Consider the following 20,293-nt stretch of genomic DNA (forward strand, 5'->3'; position numbering starts at 1 on the left):
ATTGCTTTGCACGAGTCATCCGACACTGCAACGTAGGTGTGACCGGATACACGTGTACGCCGAGGGACACCGAGGTGATGGTGCTCAGCTTCATGGCTAGCGTCTCGTCGGGAGTGCTCATGGTAGCTATGTTTTGTTCAGAGTGGATGCTTGGGAAAAGTTTGTTGGCCTCGTTGATGGGTAGCCCAGCCCCGATCCCAATCGCACGGGCCACGAAATGTTTTGGCCACTCGCCGATGCGGAGGCCGTTGTTTGGGCATATGACTATCTTCAAGTCGTCAAAGGGAAAAGGCAGCGGTCGTGAGTTCTCTGACCTGCGTGGATGCCTCTTCGGATGTGGGCTCAGTGGTGGAGTTGGCGCTGATTCTCTGGATGAGAGGGAGGGTCAGCGTCCCGAGTGACCTCCATGCTGTGAGTGGCCATCAGACAGGGTAGGCAGGGTCAGCCGCCTGACCGAGGGGTGGTGTGCCAAGTGTCATTCGCAAGCTGTCACAGGGGAACGCGTAGTGACACTTGCTGCAAAGCGCACTCGCTGGCGAGTGCATTCGCCAACTCACTTCGCTCCGCCGAAGTGCGTAGTCTCAGCAGCAGGGGCTCAGAAATAAATAAACTAATATCAAAAGCTGAGTCAGTAGTCTTTTTTTAACTATTATTTTCATTATTAGGAATACTAGTACGTATTAAAACGTACTTTACAACAAAAATTACTGGTTTACTATTCTCGCTCTCAGGCTGTTGACGGCCACGGCCGCCGGCGGCATGCCAGAGCACATGCCGTGCAATGGCCGTGTCCGCCGCGAGCAACGTTAGCCGCGAGCGCCTCATTCGGGATCAAATAAGTGCTGCCAAATGACACTCCAAACGCCCGTCACTACTTTCCGTGTCATCTGCAACGAAACCCGCCATTTTGAATGCACTCGCCTCAGATACGATGCCGTCTTGTCTTGGCTCATGATGATCGATGGCGCTAATGTGATTGCAATGATTCACTTTATTTCCACCTAAATTTTATTCTAAATTTTGTTCATATTTATAATACATTATTACTTAGCAAGTATTGCCTAAAATAACAAATATTTGCTGTGCTACTGACTCACTCATCGCCATCACCATCATTTTCAAAGTGCACTTCTCTTTCTCGTGTAGCAGTGCGCTGCCAAAGTGCACTTGCTCAAAGTGACAGTAAATTTGCCAGTGTGACAGGGGTATTATTTCCAGTTGTAGCTAGGACCAGTTACAAGTGTGAGTCTGATGTACTGGAAACACTTCCAAATAATTTAATCTGGAAGCTACCTCTTGGAATGCATGTTGAACATTTTTACTTGGGTATGTAAAAGCAAAGCATATATTGCAAGTCAGTGACTCAATTGTCTATGCTGTGAATCTTGGAAGTGTGTCACTGTTTAAATCATGTGATCATTTAGGTGAACCTTCGCCGCTGCAGTGCGCTCCGTGTTTCAATCGCTGCCTGCCGCACAGTGTCAACTGTCTTACATGCTCTAGCTGCGGGGATTTGATTTATGTTTATGCTCTTTATAGACTTGTGGGCTGCACTTCCACAATGTAATTGCACAGCGTTCAGCTCCAAGGGCACACTTGCGCTGGCATGTTCTGTGATGTTGCAATTCGCATCAAATATTACCCAATGTGGTGCCAACTGCGCTTGAATTTAACAGCACTTTAGTTGTTCTTATAGCTGGCTTGGTCAAGGGTAAATTTATGGGTTGTTATTGGTATAAAATTTATACATCCTTCATTGTTTCTGTAAGTTGGCAAGTCCATTTACGCTCATAGGCATTTGTGTAAGGTGGGGCTGATGTAGTCAAATACGGCGTCATCTTACTCTCATGCTCCTGTCTGGGCAGCAGTTAAGCATGGTGTGCTGCCACTTACAAAGTGGCAGGGCAGTGGCGTTGGCTGTGGATTTACGCCAATGATGTGCTTTCCTTGTGCTGGTTCATGATAGCAATAAGCAGACCAGGCAGCACACCAGGCTCAATGTGCTATTCATCATTCATACGTGGCACATTTGAGAGCACTGCAATGGCGGCACGCAACATACCCCCCCATATTTTGCGGGTTTTCTTTAGTATGCAGAATAAGTTATTGTGTAACAAGTAGGAAGTTCAAAGCTGCTGAATTGGATGCTTTCTAGAACACCACAACTTTCTTATTGGAAGTTTTGACCTTGTTATTTGCGACATCACTAGCGTGCTGATAGATTTCCGCGTTTCTCTCCCGCGATGTCACTGACATACCTTTATGTTCTCCACACTCTCCCCCTGGGTACTAAGAGTGAATTTTTCATTAACCATGTCATTTTTTTTCTCTTCTGCATAACCAAAGATACACTGGTGGTCATTTTATAATATCGGAGAAAAAAAAACAATGCTGGAGGTGTGTCACCTCCGAAAAAACCTGGCACTGGAAGGGTTAATCTTGACCAATGATGCAATTAAGTAGAAAACCAAAAATAGCGTGACTTGCTCCATGCAAGAGCCAACACCATGCGTTGCGTCCTCGAGTACTTTGGCATATTGTTAAACCTTGGCTAAAGTTAGCTGCGACTCCCTGTATATGCCACCACCACATGCCACCACCACATGCCACCACCACAAACCATGTGTTGACAGAAAAAAATTTCCTTTTTCTGCAGTGTTCAGTTTGCACTGTTCAGTTTAATTGTTGCCTAAATTTTTCCTGACACACTTGGTGTACATTGCCTTCGCGTCAATAAAAAAATCACCCATGTGTCATGCATCTTTCTTGCACATTTTCTTCTTTAGGGTAACATAGGAAAGCAAAACTTTATGCTTGACTTGGTGCAACACCAGCAAAGAGTGATTGTTCTATGCACTGTCTGCAATGCTCGAGCATGCTTGGCTACAAACTAAATACCTACATTTGTGCAGTGGTAGTTGTTATATCAGTTGAAAACACATGGAACAAACACCCTGTTGCATGTGCCGAGGCATAGCCTTATGTAGATTCCTTTTGAGTATGGTAGCGCCATCTGTAGAATTACATCATAATCAGCAGAATGACAGACGAGAAAACACAAACAATGAGCTCATTATGAAAGTTCCACGCAGACAAAAAAATACAAAGAGCACCGAAGAAGGTGAATGAATTTCAGAAATAATTGTTGAGAAATTTTCCTACAAACAAGGTGCCAGACAGAGTATGGTGCGTCGTTGGGCACAAGACAGTGCAGCCAATGGGTGGGAGGTGGGGCCACGTCATGAGTGTATAAAATATACAGCATTAATGCCGAATTGAATGCCGCTGAGCGGTCCTGCGAGTTATGAACTCCCCGCGGGCAAGCGAGCGCGTTGAAACGCTTGGGGTGTTTTCATTTGGCCTTACCGAGGCAAAGTTAAAACACAGGCGAGAGCTTGTGCAGACAAGAAGCACACAGAAAAAAACATTCACCAAAGCAACTATAATGCTTTCGCATTCCCACATATAAGCAGTCTTATGTGTGTCTGCCGAAATTTCTTTTTTCATGGTCACATGGTGGCCCCCCACCAGGTTTAGTGGGGTGTTAAGATTACACAGTGAGGATTGTGTCTGCAAAGTATTCTATCGATGAAGGCCACTATAAAAAACGTAACTCTTCTTGGAGCTGCCAGCAGAGAGCACATATGCAGCAAGACAGTAAAGGTGGCTGTTGATTAGATGGTTACCTTTTTGCACCATGGCCTTGCTGCATTTCATTTGTCTCACCTACCACCTTAAGAAAATCTCGTGGTACCTGGTTGGTGCTCTGCAACTTGTCTTGTATAATCAAAATTTCTAACAAGGCCTGGTAAAAGACTCCAAGTGTGTTGCATTTAGTTAGTGAGTGCCTGTCAGCTAATGACAAAAAAAATGTACACGTGTTGCTTGAAAAGGTCTCCACAGGTAACTTTATATAAAGCTTAATCTTTGCTTCTCCTTTTTTCCAGCATTTAGAACCATACAGCAAGCTATCCAGTTGACAAAACAGGCACAAAGTAGTGAGTATACTTTCAAGCTTACCTTCCTCCATTAACATATAAATTCAAAGTGTATATATTGGGCACAGTTTACATACAGCGGCTTTGAATGGAAATTTGTTGTGACATGTTAAGGCCATCAATTGTGCTATTCAGAATATTTCAGTGTTATAATTTTTTTGGTATTAAGTACAAAAATAGTTAATCCACTAATCCACCAATATTTCATCCTTTGTATACTTTTGTATCGAAATTTTACTGCGCATGTGCAGACACTCTCTATAGTACATACTTGACTTGCATACTGTCTCGATGCAGTAAGCCATAAGCATAATTGTAAACAAGTCAAAAATTTTTTGCAATGTTTTCATTTCTGCACTTGCCAGCATTAGTGGCTTGGCATTGATGGGATGCAGACTGTGATGACTATCTCTGGGGCTAGAGCGTATTTAGAAACTACCTGTGTTATGTTACCACCTGAAGTGATCATGAACATAAGGCAATCTTTTTTTTTTAACATTTCAATTTATGACAATGGTACACCATAAATTAGTGCCCAATCTGCACACACATCATGAGAAAAAATGGTGCTTACACAATGTGGAGTTGAAATACACGTTAGTTGTGAACAGGCCATTTCAGGACACTGCAGGCAGCTGACTTGGAACTACAGCACCTCACAGCATCGACATCAATGCGGCATGCAGGGCCGGTATTTTGTAGCGATGCGTTATGCTTTATTCTATACTAGTCTTATCATCCACTGCTCACGGCCGGCTGATTCCGTTGATAACCTGAGCGGACCGTCGCTTTGACCACTGACCAAGCACGAAAAGGCATTAGCATCGGAAAGGCATTGCTACAAAATACCGGCCCAGGCAACCTGTGACATAGGCACACTTTTGTGACGTTCATCAGGTGGATGCAGTACATGCAGTGGACAACTACCACCTTCCTTCTGCACCAAGCTTTAAACAAGGATTGCTATTCTTCCTTCACAATGGCTTGTTGCATGCAGAAGAGAATTCATTTGGCTGTACAGGAAAAAAACACAATGGCAAGCCACAGTACTGTGCTAATACAGAATCCTGCAGATTTTCTATCCTTGTTTGCAGCTAATTACAATTTTATGAATCACTTTTTGTCTTAAAATAAATGAGAAATTGTACCGGGTGTTTCCCATAACTTGAGCCAAGGATATTAAAAAAAAAGTGGTTAGCTGCAGCTAAGTGAAACCAATGACATATTGTTTGCCATCATGTGGTGCTCCTAAGAGTATTGTTTTGTATTCCACCTAATTGGGGGGGGGGGGTTTAAGATGAATTATGGACTAATTTTTACTATTCACTTTAGGACCAAGTGCGTTTCACTACGTTGTAAAGCGAAGTCAGAAGCAACCGATCCTGTTTTTTTTTTTTTTTTTTTTTTGCGTTTTTATATTGCAGTGCTTTCAACCGTGTTTCGGGTGAATGAAGCATGGCTATCGCTTACGGCACGTCCTTTGTGCACCATCATGGAATTTGCGGAGCAATGGCCTCTCGCTTCACCACGGTCGACGTGCATGCTTCGTTGCTTGAAACACTGTTGAGAGCCCTGCAATATGATATTGCATAAGCGCCGTCGTGCTTCCTTTTTTTTTTCTCTCTCTCTTTTTCATTTTCATATATTTTTTTAAATGCTGGAAAAAAGCACCACGCAAAAAGTTCCGCTGCCACAAAAAACTGGATTAATTGCTACTGAACCCCCTCTACAATGCAACGAGATGTACTAGGTCATAAAGCAAATATTAAAATGTTTTGCATAATTCAGCTTAGTCATTTAAACCAAATAAAGCAGAATGTTAATAATAATACGAAGAGTTCCACATGACGGCAAACAATATGTCGTTGGTTTCATCCAAGTGTGGTTCACCGCTTTATTCAAAATCCTTGGCTCAAGTTACGTAAAACACCTGGTACATACATGCGATTAAGGAAGGATGTGCATTTTCTCTTTTTCTACTGTGTGTGCCCATTCGGCATCACTAGCCCACTAGCAATGGTATTGAGCACCGTTTTCAAGACCTTCCGTGGCATGCGTGGCATGCGTGGCATGCGGAAGCATACTGCATGCACAAGCGATTTTTGAACGGGCTCGGAAGATGGGGGAGTTTGAAAGCGAAAATGGCCGGCCCACACAACAGCATCGCGCATGCTCCGGATAATTGCTAATTTCGCAATTCTGTTATGTCTGCGGTTAATTTTTTCAATGGCCTGCGCTGCAATGAGTCAGAGGATGCTGCCTTTTTGTAAGAATTTAATTTGGAGAATGATGACGGCAGGTGCATCGCAAGTTCGGACTCCTCCACCATCTCAAGCCATTCAGCACCAGCTAGCTAAAATGGATACACACCAGAATTTTAAGAAATGCAGTGTCGGCAAAACCCACAAAAAAATATGCAGCAGATCCAATGAGTTAGTCTATATACAGCGAAGGTTTGTGTGAGTGCATAGGGTCGAAACATGAGTACACGCATGCACATGCACACATACACAAACAAACAAAGTCATGGTTTCACAGCAAGCATGCGGATACTTACGTAGTGCAATTCAGACCCATTATATCCACAAGAAACATTTACTTCCTCATTACTGCGCAGCCACGGATGCGCGAAGGCGAGCTTTCTGTTTTTTTGTGTCCCCCGCGCCTCCGGTGCCGCAAATGGATGGATGAATGCTATGAGCGTCCCCTTTAAAACCAGGTTGTGGGTTGTGCCACCAAACTCTTATTATTTTGCCTAATTTCCTACCTACATTTTTGAGAAAACACACAGATATGCTCACCTCTGTGGATGCGCAGAGGTGAGCGCCATCTGGGGGTATTTCAAGGAACCAAGCAGCGTGCATACTCCACTGTGATTGGTTGGCATATTCGGCCAGAGAACTGCCAGGTCACAGCCACTGTCACGAAACCCAGTGAGGTTCGCAAAGAAAAGCTTCACTTTTAAAACAACAATTTACTGCAAGACTTGCAACATTCTCCTGTGTTTTACATCAAGAAACTGCTTTGCCACATGGCACATGCAACTATAGAGCATCCAGCAGATTTTTTCTAGTGGCAGTACTGTCCCAAACAAAATTTTGATTTCTTCACAGATAGGGGCTATTGGATGGTGAATCATTTTGTATATTTCACAATCTTTATCGCATATTTTTTCTTTTTAGCTACAAGCATATTTTAGCTTTTTTTTTTCAATTTTGTTCTACAATCACCTTTTTAGCAATTAAAATTTTGTTTTCCAATATAGAACTCGTTTATAAAACTCATGTGCTTGAAAAGCACATTTATTCAGTTTTCTTTTCATGTATTGCATAAAATTTTTTGTTAATGGTTGCTTCAGAAAAAAAAAATTGTGTAACCTACAAAATGCGGCCACTTTTCTCACAGTAGGAAAAGAGTTTAAAATAAACGTGCTGTAAATTGAGCATACGAGAAAACACGCTTGAAAATGGCTGTCTGCTTATGAGTATTACAACATAATACAGCAAGGCACGCAAACACAGAACAAGGACTTGAAGAGGACCACATTGTCTTCCAAGTATGCAAAGACACAGTGTAGCAGGCTTACTACTGCATGTGAAAGCATCTATGCATGGGGCTTATACGTGGTCAGTCTTCTGTGACACTTGTGGGAATCCTTGTATCCCAAGGCTAGCAAGTTCGGGGTGAGACTTCTGTCACAGGAAGTGAAAACAGCCCCAAATTCAGTTTGGTCTCGAGTGTGCAATTCTACACCGCTCCTTCTTCTAATCCATGTTTTGCCACGGCAGATGCTGAGGCCACCCATACATACCCCAACCAGTAGTTCAGAAACCCCTCCTTACTATGCATATCCTCTTCCAGGAATCCCTCAGTGCCATAAACTAGCTGGCCTGCTCATTGTATTAGTTAAAAGCATAATATAAATGCTTTCTGAGTGTACATGTGGTTGTTTCCATTGTTTCCTAGAGCTGACTAGAGCAGGCGTGCGGCAACCACAGTGCTCAGAATATTTAGATGTATCATTTTTGGGGCCCCATGCTGGACACCAATAATTTTGTGATACGGGCGTGCTAGAAGCTTGGTTGTTAGACAAGGGGTGCAAATTAAGATGTACACAGACTATGTAGTTGACGTAATTGTTCAGCGGAAACCCACTAGGGGGGGAGAGAAGTAATTAAATGAAAAATGAGACATCCAACCAAGTGTGGCAATTGCTACAATTGCTTTTTTCTTCAACTGCGAGGCTTTTCTTTCGAGGAGCCCGTATGGGTTTCCTTTGTAGCAATTGCTACGCTTGGGTGGATGTCTCATTTTCCATTTAAAGATGATGTAGTCGGGATGAGTGCACTTTCGTGGCACCTGTCCTGCCCACGTCGTCTGTGTATGTTTTAATTTCCGCCCCTTATCTAATAGCCCAACAAGAAGTACAGATACGCTTGGGCACTCCATGTGCCGCGGTCCAGTTCAGGTTCTAGGAAACAGTTTACATACAACAACCGCATGTACACTCAGAGAGCATTTATTCTGGTTGGCTGGCTCCTTGCATAGGAAAGAGGAGGATCGCAGGCATGCAAGAGCACAGAATAATGTCCGCACATTATGCAGACACGTCCCGTGCATGCCACAGCACTCTTTATTTGAATACTCGGCAAAAGAAATGACATGTTTGCCAGGCAATTGTTGGAGGCTGTACTTATAAGAGGCGTACATTACATGATATAGCACACTGAGGTTATGTTGTATTGCACATTCAATTATTTACAAAATTAACTCAGAAGCAACTGTGTAATACACTCAAACCTCGTTATAACATAACGGAATATAACGAAATAATGGATATAACGAAGTAAATGAAATTCCCCTTGAAATCTCCATAGAGAACCATGCATTTGAAACCTCATTGTAACAAAGTAAAATTGACCTGTAAATAGATATAAAAACTATATTATTCTACAAAAAAAAATGACCACGGTGCGTGAAGTATTCCGTGGAGTTCGACACTCGTTCGGCGTGGCTGTTTTAAAACTCCCGCGTCGACCTCGCGGCCATGCGCATCCACGCCACGCGCGGCCGAGCAAGCCATCCTCTTCGCTCAACCAGCGGGGCAAAATGAGCAGGCGAGCGGGTGGGCCACGTGACGTCAGTGAGAAGTGGCCAAGCGGTGCAGCGCCACAGCAGCAGCGAGCAAAGTGACCTTTGTGCTGTGTATTGCTTCAACGCAAACTAATCGCCGAGAACACACGGCACGCACAAAGCTACGAGCCGCCGATGCACCTACACTGCCTAGACTCTGCCCCCAACACAGATCGCTTTCAAGATACGGCGCCGGAGTAACCCCGCTCCCTTCCCCCATGCCTCGCGAGCAACAGAAGACGCGCGCTTCCGCCCCGCCCCGCCTTTCTGCTTCACACGTGCGAGATTGAACCGCAATCGTCGACTGACCCTCGCACGCCTTCACTTGCACATACAGCATACGGCGCGCAGTGACGGCGTTATCGCTCTTGGACTTTATACGAAACTGTTATGCGGCGAAAAAAATTTTTGCGCCCCAATGCGTCATAGTCACCAGCTTTAGGTGGCAAATACGCATCTATAAGGCCATGGTTTTGCTTGTGGAAACCAAAAATACGTCATAGGTGTTGCCTCCCGGCACTTTGGGCGGCCAATCTCATCGTCAAGCCACCAAGCCAAGCGACATGAAAAGTCAACATGGCTGCTCGGGCGGCCGCGGGGCGGCAGTTCGCAACGCATGATGCGGGAATGGTCTCACTGTTGCAACGCAACAGCGGGGTTGCCAATGCATTGGGTCCTATGGGAGGTATGCCGGGACTGGCCGAAAACGACGTTAACAGCCGGGAAAACGTAGCACCCGGGAACGTAACACTGGTGTTCTACTGTAGTTGTGCACCCAACTGAGCATACATTGCTGTAAACTGTTATAATTGATATAACAAAATAATGGATATAACGAAATAATTATGGCTCCCCTTCAACGTCATTATAACAAGGTTTGAGTGTATATTCATCCCAGATATGAAGTTGCATGCATGTGGAACTGCGTCAAAATGGTTTGGTCATATTTTTGTTGTCGGCTTTTGAGAAAATTAACAGCAATTTGATTTAGTCCGCTTTGTTGTCACAAACAGCAGAAAGCAACCGGGAAGTTCATTTCGGCAGCATCAACATCGCAACCCAACACACTTTCATCTCGTTGGTTTACTTGCCAACGCTCCCTATTTTTTCATGAACTTAACGAATTTGGGCTCTTTTTACGATTTTATGAATGCTGCATTATGTTTTAGTGAAAAAACTTCTGTTTGCGAAAAAGTTTTAAAGGTTCTTAAAAATGGAATGGCGCGAGGCTGCAAAAAAACTGGGATGGTACTTGCCCCACCTTCTCGTGGCAGTGCAAGATGCAGGGGGATTATTAATATAGGCGCACACCTGTTTAGGGCAAGCACACTTAATCTCAACCCCAACTCATCAGCTGATGATAGGCCAGCTGACGACAAAGCCATGGTGAGTGAACATTGGTGGTGAGCATGCAATAAGATCAGGCTGAGCATTTCTGCAGTTGCTCTTTTGTTCTTTCTGCCAGTTTTCACAGTCTCCTCCAAAGATCCAAAGTGCTCCCTAGAAGCATTAAAAATTCTGATCTATAGTTGGCGAAATTGGCAATCGTAAAGTCTCTGGAAAAGTCAGTGCGATCTAAAGACAATGTTTTGCTTGTAAGTCTCTGCTGTGCCAAGTTTTGCTGCTGCATCTAAAGTGTGTACGTATGCCACAAAAGGTGTGTGCTCGAGGCACAGTTTTTAAGAATGCATGTTGGGGGCCCCCCTGTCCGTGGATATTTTTATGAATTTTCACAGCTCGCAGTTTGGCAGGTACGCAATGTTTAGACAATGAGAAGCAGTACTAAATGTAACAAACGTGGCGGTCACTTTGTACACGGAGATGCTGCTTTCAGCATTTATTTAAATGAAGAAAAAATAAGTTTTTTCGCATTGGTAACAAGAACCAACTTGAAAAGCATTCTTGAGCTCTCTTTGGGTCTCGGGAGGATAGCCGTGAGAAATGGCCCTGCTTCTCAAGCTGCAGTGTCAACTCGTATGTTGTCCAGTAACGCTTGTCTCCTTCTGATTGGTTTATACTAAGGGCGTTTTTTTCCAGCAGGTTCTTTCTTGTTACCGTGGTGACCTTAAAAAGGAATTTTACACGCAACAATCGCATCTTGTACTATGCACACTCCCTGCATACACCTGTAGCACAAAAAAAAAAGTGATCACCTTTGAGTGTCCTTGAGCCAGCGACACAGCCTACCGCAATCTCCAAGTGTCGCTGGGTTAAAGAAATGCACAGCTCACTGCTGTCAAAATGCGCACGGAATGCTCAATATGCATACGACATCCGCATCAGCAATTCAAATCCGTGTCAGCCAATAAGAATGCTTCCAGTGAGCACGTGACAGCCATAATTGCAATGCCAGTTCTTCCTCCTTTCCTTTGCTTTTTTTGCCTTTAGTTTTGCTAAATACGGCGCTGTGGCTATCTCACCATCTTCTCTCCTCTTTACGATGGTACCAAGATGGCGGCGTTGTGGCAGCAAAAAGCTGCGCAATCCACAGTTCGATAGAAACACCAAAATTCCTGTTTTGTACTTGATTATATAGGCGGCTGCACACTAGCAAAATGCAATTTTCTCAACTTTTAGATTTCTTTTTAATATTTCCCCATGCTACAAAGGGACACCTGGGAATCGCGAAAAAAAAAGAATTTGATCAAATTGACCATTCTCACTGCTGAGTGCCCCTCAGCAGTGAGTCGGAGCGGTGGGAGGTGAACAGGAGCTGTGAATGGACTCGCTGAATTACCATGGTGTACTTATACTACTGCCTTGCATAGACTGTTGTGGAATGGTGATACGTAGTACTTTGTAAGAGCATTGAACAAAATTTGCATGTTAATAAATGGAATTCACAAAAAACGGGAAGCTACAAAATTGGCAAGCCAGCTACTGTAAACCAGCCTACATTGCCATGGAACGAGGAATCAACAAATGTATGAAAGTACAGAAATGGTGAGTACTGTATTGGACACAATCCGCTAGTATCTTGTATCATAAAATAATTTTAAGGTATCTTTGTCCAGCCCTGGTAAAAACCAATTGGCAGTGCAATTATCAGTGCCTTGAAAAGCTTCTGAGGTGGCAGCGTTGCAAACCACGTTTTTCTCTGCTTGTGTGGAAGTCTCGCACTGTTGCCTGGTTTCCATTTGGAACTGCGCAGCAATCATCTTCAGAGATGGCATTTTGGAGAACATCACCAGCATTTTGTACACAGACTGTATGAACCATGGCATCTAATAAGGAACACATACTGAGGCCATGGGTGAACAAAAGCGACAGTAAGAACAAGGGGCCCACATACTGTCGTCTTTCTTATGCAGATTTCGCTTGTCATGTATGGACTGTAGTGTGGCATTGTGGATGTTAGGATAATCACAATGTTGCTGAAATGTGTGGGCATCTGGAGAAGTTCATTGCATTGCTCTTGGATGGCATTTGTTGCGTAGCTAAGAATGCAATAGCCAAGAAGAATCTTTAGCATGAATGCGCCTCTATAAAACACTTAAGAATTGTGAATACTGCAAGCATAGCCTGTCGCTTCATTAGCACAGAACTGCTTAGTAGCAAGGTGCAAGATATCACAACGTGAGCGTAATTGCTTTTGTGCTGTGCACCAGTGGATTCATGCTTTTTTGCAAGTATTTGCTTAGGAAATCATAGCTTGGCCTGTCTTTCTGCTGCATATCTACTGAGTATAAATTTAAACAAAAGTTTACTCTGTAATCATCCTAGTCCAGACATTACGTCTTCCATTGCATTCCTGTGAGGTAGGGGGGACAGCTCAAAACAGAAGATGAACTTAACAGGCAGTGTACAAAACCTTTTGACCGTCAGAATAACCGCCGCATTTTGTGCCACTGTCTTAATTCCACTTGTTCTACCTTTGAGAAGAACACAAAAAAATACTAACAATACCAGGCAACATCGGAATAGTATTCAACTGAGCTAGTTGGTTCATAGCTAGGGTGAGTTGTTCAAACTTGTCTTAGCTAATACTAGACAAGGCTGACAAAAAGACAGGGATGTGATGACTTCCAGAGGTTGTCAGATCCGAGGCTAATGCAAGAAGCATGTAATGTACACTGTGCTAGACTTGTGCAGCCAATTCTATCCCATTTTATGACTTTTTTTGCTCTCCTTTTCGTTCCCCCAATATATTTGAAACAGTAATAATGTCAGACACCAGCTTTGGTCACCCCAATCAACAGAGATTGTTCATTGCATCATTTGTGCAAGGAGATGCTGCATGAAGCTGCCACCAGCTGTGAAAGTTGCACTGTGCATGCAAAGGTGACTGCCACGTCCGCCACTGCTGTGTTGCGTGCCATGTGCTAGTGGTGTGCAAATGGTAAATTCCTTCTCAAATCAAATTTGAACAAAAGAATCTCAGATAATGGTGTAAAAAGTAGAAAAACAAATCACATACAGATTGTTTTGTTTTTTTTTTCCAGAAAAAATAAAGTGTTTATTCATCAGCTCAGGGCAAAGGCATGACGGAGGAACTGGAGTGGCTGGAATGAGTATGTAAAAGATAAAATAAGAAACATTAAGATTAAATGAAATATAATTTAATGATATGAAACTGGTGTCAGTTTATCGAGAGTAAAATACGGCTTAGAGAAAATTTGGAGAAGGACAGTCTCATTAAATTTATTTGCTTGTTCAGTGTCCCTCCATACATACTGCTGTGTGTACGCGTGCGTGTGTGTAATAACAAGCTGCAGTATAAGAAACCATGAACAGTCTTGGAAAGACATGTTCGGCTATGATTTTGTTAGCATGGTGTTGCATGCATTGCCACACAAAGTGTGCCTCCAAGGTCCTTGAGAAACTGTGTGGAAAGGACAACCTGTATAATAGCACATATCTACCAACATCTTGATGCCTTGGTGACAGCTAGTTGGTCCATCTTCACTATACATTGAAACATAAAACTCTTAATTTAAGCGGGAGATAACATGCGCCACAGGACAAGCACTATTGAAAACCATGGTGCCTTTTTCCGTAGTTTTTGTTAATTGTGTGTGCATTCATCCAGCAATATTTTATTGTGGTAGCAATTATATGGACACTGCAGGTGCATTTCCGCTGTCGCCGTGATGTTCAATATAAAGTACAAGTGCGATAACATTGTGGCCACGTGCCATATGCTTTGGGTGTGAGTGAAAGCATGCAAAGGTGAGTCGAGAAGGGTGGTGGCTTGATCTCGAGCGCGCAAGGGAGAAATGTTGGGAGGAAGTGCGCCGTCTTCCATCACACGCAAGGCAGCAGGGGGGGGTCTACTCCTGCGGCGGCTGCATATGGCGTGGCTGAGTGCGGACGCGCGGCCCCTATCTTGAAAGCAATCTGCAGCCAGTGCAGAGTCTAGGTGCGCTAAGGGCTTCATGTGTGCTGTCTTCTCACTGCTTAGTTCGCGTTGCAGCAAGAGGCAGCACGAAGAGCAATGTGCTCGCTGCTGCTCTTCCTCACGCCACAGTTTTGTCAGCGAGTGTCCGCGGTCATCAAGTGAGATGTGTTCATGTTTGCCTGAGCGCGCGTGACACCATGCTTATTAAATTAGTTAGTAAGCGAATGTTTACTAGTCTACACAGCCGACAAAACTACTATCCTTACTTTGTATAGCTGTCTAATAATTTGCTGTCGCAATCAGTGCTTCACCTTTCAGGCGAAACTGCAACATGTTTTAGAACAGCTTAAATTAACTTCTGCCTCAACATTATAAGTATTAATCATATCATAAGAAGCCAACAAACAATTACCAAAGACAGCATAGGGGAAATTACTTGTACTTACTAATTGAATTAAAGAAATGATAAATTATGCTCTCGCACGCGTAATGCGAAGACGTGGGTTCGTTCCCCACCTGCGGACAGTTGTTTTTTTCATCCGTTTTCATTTCCATTAATTTGCCATTTCTTTAATTCAATTAGTAAGTACTAGTAATTTCCCCAATGTTGTCCTTGGTGTCATTGTTTGTTGGCTTCTTATGATATGATTCATAAAAATCGGGCCCCTCGGTTCCCTTTCTTCTCGAACATTATAAGTATGCATGACAGAAATGTGGCTACACCATTAACCCTTTGAGGGTAAATTTTTTTTCGCCAAATGCAACCCCCCCAAGGTCGAATTTTTTTAATTGCAGATTTGAAATCTTCCGACTGACCTATTTCGAAAAAAATGTAGTGCAATTTTTTGTGTCACCATAAAGTGACAAAAAAAATTTATCTTAGTAAACATGCATTGTTTATTCATGAATACAGATGGGCTTGCATAGATACTTATTATAAGAATAAAAATGTAGATACACTGGAATAGCTATATTAAAATTCGGCACTTGTCAGAATTGCATTGGAATAATCGCCGCTCAACTCGCTTGCAGCAGAAGAACCAGCGCGCACACCCACAGCATAATCAAGCCACGCTATGTGAGCGTTTGCAAGAAAACTCTGTGGTTGTGTGCCCGTCGGAAATATCAAACGAGTCAGAAACTTGCAGTAATCCTTCGTCCCATCGCCAACGACAGCATCAGTTTTTAATAGTGCAACGAACGGAAACAGCTTGTGAGACGGAAACCAAAACTAACCGCTGTGCACCCGCACACACGCATCTGAAACGCCAGCATAAAGAAGCCATGGAATGAAAAATCAAGACTACGAAGCAAAAAAAGAAAATTCCTTGTATTGACACAGGGTGGCCGCACTTGCTGAGCAACAAAGAGTTGAAAAATTGGTGCTTTTTTTCGAATATGCAGACAGCGCTCTAAATATATGGCATTGACCATTTGGGAGTTGTTCGCGGCGCCGTATATTTACGTCTTTGATCCTCAAAGGTTTAACATCAGCATCTTGACAAGTGTAGTGGGCCTTGTGCATTCATGAGAGCAAATCTACTTGTGCATTTAGACCTAGCTTTTTTCACCCTGAAAGACTTCAAAATTAGGATCAGCAACTGCGCAAATCACCAAAATGGAGTTTAATGGACAAACACTTCATTCTCTAGTCATGATGTTTCTATCTGTGTAAGTGGATGCTATGAACGCTTTCGAATGGGATAGTCACCATTGTTAAGATCCTGATCTGGGGTTCAGTGTTTACCTACGCCACTGGAGCGCCTAAATCATGGAAACTGGCCTGCGCTGTACTGATGGATCGCACTAAGCCAACTAAGCGGACCCACGCAGTCGTCTGTCTCTATTGCCGAGAGTTGCTGGTTGGTGAGGAGATGAGGGCAGGAGGATGAAGGAAACGAATTGGTTTATTTTACATATTTAAAACTCGCAATTGGCTGCATGTCGGGCACTTTACATGTGTGAGCACACTACATTGCGCCAAAGATCCGCTTTTTAAGCCATCGTTTCCCCTTGGTCACTAGAGGAGGAAATTCGATTACTCTGTCTCGGCCAATCAGAAGGGTTGAAGTGTTCACAGGACTCTGACCATTATGTCACACCAACTTGCTGGACTACACCTCTGATGTTTCACAGTCGCCCCGCCCCCGCTTACAACGCAGCCATGAGGCAATAGGGAATCTAGACACTGTTACCACGTAAGTCATCGTCATTCACCCCTTGCATCAATTAGTGAGCTCTCCATAATGGTCGGCTTGTAGTGGTCTGAGAAGCCTGGTCTTGACGGTTGTTACCATTTCCACAGAATGCGGTGGCAGATGTCACCTCGAAGGGAGCTGGTTTGTTTACCCGTGAATAATTATTACTGCTGGGCCCTGTCGTCATCTATCTGGGCGCTGGTGAAGGAATCTCTTCGTGAGAAGCATCCAAAGAATGCTCATTGCCGTTTTGAGACATTACACCATGGCCACCATGCTCTTTTTTTCGTCAAACTATATCTAATGTGGGGAAACTGGCTACCAGGAATGTTGAGATTGAGTTTGGCTTGTACAGTGCTTTCTGTGTTTCCTCCATGCATATTTCTGCCAAAAATCCTCCAGTAGTCCTTCACTGGATTCCACAAGACAACTTTTCCACTGCTACCTTTTCACGGGTTACAGCAAATCTGATCATGTCAGTTGCACCCTCTGGATGAATACTTACAAAACATGTTAAGTGGGCTCCAATATTCTCCCTACTATATCCTTGTGTTCAGCATCTGCATTCTCCTCATTGTTTAAGGTATGCTACTTGCTTCCTAGCTTGCTACTTACTTCCACTGTGTGTCAACACTTTTTCTCTACCAATACCTAAACACTAGCTGCCCATCTTTCGCATGCATGTGACAAGTTATGCCTGCTCAGGCACCTTGTTTCTATTGCGACTTTTTTTCGCTCAGCATTCACCACCACATTTGAATGTCTGATGCAGTGATAGTGTGGTAATCACCTGTGAGCCTTTGTGTTTAATAAGGGAACTTTGGTTAGTGTAAAGTCACTGTAGCTGTGACCTTGCAATAGCCATCTGGGGCAATTTGAATCAGTAGTTTGAATGCTAGGCATTTGAAAATTAAATAAAATTATACAGGGATGTTCCATTCAATTTGAATGTAAAACTCAAATATTTCCACACTTCTAGTTAATGCACAAACTCACCGCAAGTCACTTTCATGTCAGAAGAAAAGTTAGACCCTGTCTTCAATGCTGCTCTGTTAAGGAAAGCCTTTCCTGTGCTAAAATGTGTGCATCCTACACACATCAAGGTGGTGGATGGCATTTTTTTAAGGCGGCCCCATTCACGGGAAACACAACAAAGGCTCTGTCATTAGACAACAGCTGAAACAATTTGAATGAAATTCAGGTGTAAGCAGGATCTTCATTTAGGGCCTCTAATTATTACAAGAATTGCCTAAAAACTATAATATGCTTACTGTGCACCGGAAACAAAAGTTTTTTTGTCGTACTTCACACGGACGGTTGCCCGAATGAATGAGCTGGGGAACATGCTCTAAACCTAAAAGCAAACTCAGCAGACTTGCATGCACATTGTGATGAATGTTTGTGTAAGCTGCATTTTCATGAGCTAAAGATACTTGCCAAGAGCAGGGATCAAAGTTTACATGAATTAATGGAAGCATATGACACAAGAAAGGACGGCTGCATAATTGACTCATTTATTCTGTGTTTCAATTGGAGATTAGATTTTTATGTTTTTCTTTTTAGGTTAGATCTGTACACCCATTTCTGCATATGTGTTTTCTTCTAGTGGAAAATATGTGCTGCATCAAGTGCCAACTATACCAACAAGCTTTTCTGATGCACATGCGCCAACATTTGTTTGTCACATTTCTCTCTAGATATTAGGCATACATATTCACTGATGCTTCATTAATGTCTGTGTTGTGAGGTGCTCTATTTTGGCATCCATATGGTGGGTTCCAACTTTTCTTTGCCATTCATACTCAATTGTAAGTGTCCAAGTGTACAGAAGAATAACATGTGCATTGTGTGTGTGGACGAAGGCAAAACTTGACTGTGCATCCTGCATTGTTGTGGGTATACTAGTCACCAAAACTTGCACTGTCCTCACCTAGAGCACAGTTATAAAATTGTAGACTGTACGGTAGGAAGGCCAATAGAAAGGAACTCTTACATTGCAAGAACAGCAGTGGTGTTGATGTTTTGACATGCTTGCAATAATGCGTGTATTGTCCCTTGCAAAAGGGCAATGTGGTGGATTCAAGATAACCTTGTGGCAGATGTCACAAATCTTGCTCAATTTGACGGCGTGGATAATTGAAAGAACCTGATAGCAGATGGAAATCATATTAATATGAGGTGCCTGAAACAAGCTTTAAAGTGACCATGGCTAGTTTGGCAATTTAGAAATATTTTCAGAGTTCAGGAAGCTTTCATGCATGATCTCGAAATGTCTGCTGTGTAGGCAAGCATGACCTTGTTGAGGGTCACCTGCAAGACTTTGTACTGCATACACATGCTTTCACACCAGAGATTGTAGTGTGGCACTCCATGAACTGGTGCAGGAGGTGCACACGAATCAAACTGATATTTGCCTTGGGAATATTTTTTGAAGGAATTCAGTTTGCTAACAGTGCAATGCAGTGATCAAAAACTATTATTAACCAGTTTAGATGCATATCTTGCCACTTGTTGATGTGTGTGGAGCAGTAAAAATCGAGTATTTTTATTGAACCTATACCGTTAGAACAGGATTCTTGTAGGTTGCACTGAGCAAGTTTTGTGCTGGTCCATCTAGCTTGTATGGAAACCTCAAAATTTTAAATGTTCTTGTTAAAGGTACTAGTGGATACAGTAAATAAAGGCGCAAATGTTGTTAAAATAGGGACTGATGGTGACTGATGTGCACACAGCGGCTCAGGTGGAATCGACCAAGGAGGCTGCCAGTTCATCACCTTACCAGGGTTTGCACCCTGGCCGCAGCCTACCACCCCTGCAGCAGCAACTGGTGCCAGCTGACAAGCTCCTGGTAGATGCAGACCGACGTGGTGCTTCACCTGGCTCTGACTACAGTGCTCACTCTGCCAGGTCGCTGCTATTCACCCAGTCCTATCAGTGTCACCCTTTGTCCTCAGGAATTTGTTAGCAGTAGTTAGCCACAGCCAGCACAGCTGGGGTTAGATGCGGGTCAGGCAGGCTAAGGCTAGGACATAGGTGTAGAATCGATAGATGCAATCTGCGGAATGCATAGGAAGTGTGACCAGTGCTAGGTCAACACTGCTGTGACAGACCTCTCCTGGGAAAACTAGAACAAGGGATGCTGGTGATTGCACTGTATGTCTGCATAACTCACACCAAAAGAATCTTTTTAAAGACAAAGTGCAGGTTATGTGCAAATAATTAGTACAGTGTGATTTCAAAGCAGTGCACACCACTGTTGACAGGACGTAGCTGAGCATGTCTGAAATTATAACCATAAAACTAGAAGAAAATTTTCCAATTATATTTGAAGCATGGTTTCAAACGATGTAAATGTGAAATTCCTTCCCAAGTTTGTAACAAACACACACACATACACACACCTATAGGTAGAGCATCCGCCTCGTATGTGGGAGGTACTGGGTTCGAATCACGGTACCACCCACCAGTTTTTCTAATAAGATGGCCCCCGACCTGGTGCTCTGCTACTTGTGATGTTTTTGCATCTCCAAAGGGGGGATTCTGCGTGGTCTCTGGGCACCCCTTGTCCAACCACAGATGGCTTTCTACTACAGTCAACTCTCGTTATAACGGACCCTCATAATTCG

The 20,293-nt window shown here is 43.4% G+C and overlaps 1 protein-coding gene across 8 annotated transcripts in view; it reads left to right on the forward strand.

The window, feature by feature from the left end:
- The window catches only part of LOC119456537 (WW domain-containing adapter protein with coiled-coil homolog), a 214,299-nt gene that overhangs the window by 161,896 nt on the left and 32,110 nt on the right, over positions 1-20,293 (forward strand). For 5 of the 8 annotated variants that reach the window (XM_049664768.1, XM_037718372.2, XM_037718410.2 and 2 more), the window contains 3 exons: positions 3,948-3,998; positions 13,574-13,642; positions 19,400-19,577. In XM_049664768.1, the coding sequence (XP_049520725.1) occupies positions 3,948-3,998; positions 13,574-13,642; positions 19,400-19,577 (298 nt within the window). The remainder of the gene's footprint in view (positions 1-3,947; positions 3,999-13,573; positions 13,643-19,399; positions 19,578-20,293) is intronic. The other 3 variants (XM_037718418.2, XM_037718400.2, XM_037718377.2) reach the window with 2 other exon arrangements.

The sequence above is a fragment of the Dermacentor silvarum genome, chromosome 1 (genome assembly GCF_013339745.2).
Source record: "Dermacentor silvarum isolate Dsil-2018 chromosome 1, BIME_Dsil_1.4, whole genome shotgun sequence".
Taxonomy (NCBI): Eukaryota; Metazoa; Arthropoda; class Arachnida; order Ixodida; family Ixodidae; genus Dermacentor; species Dermacentor silvarum.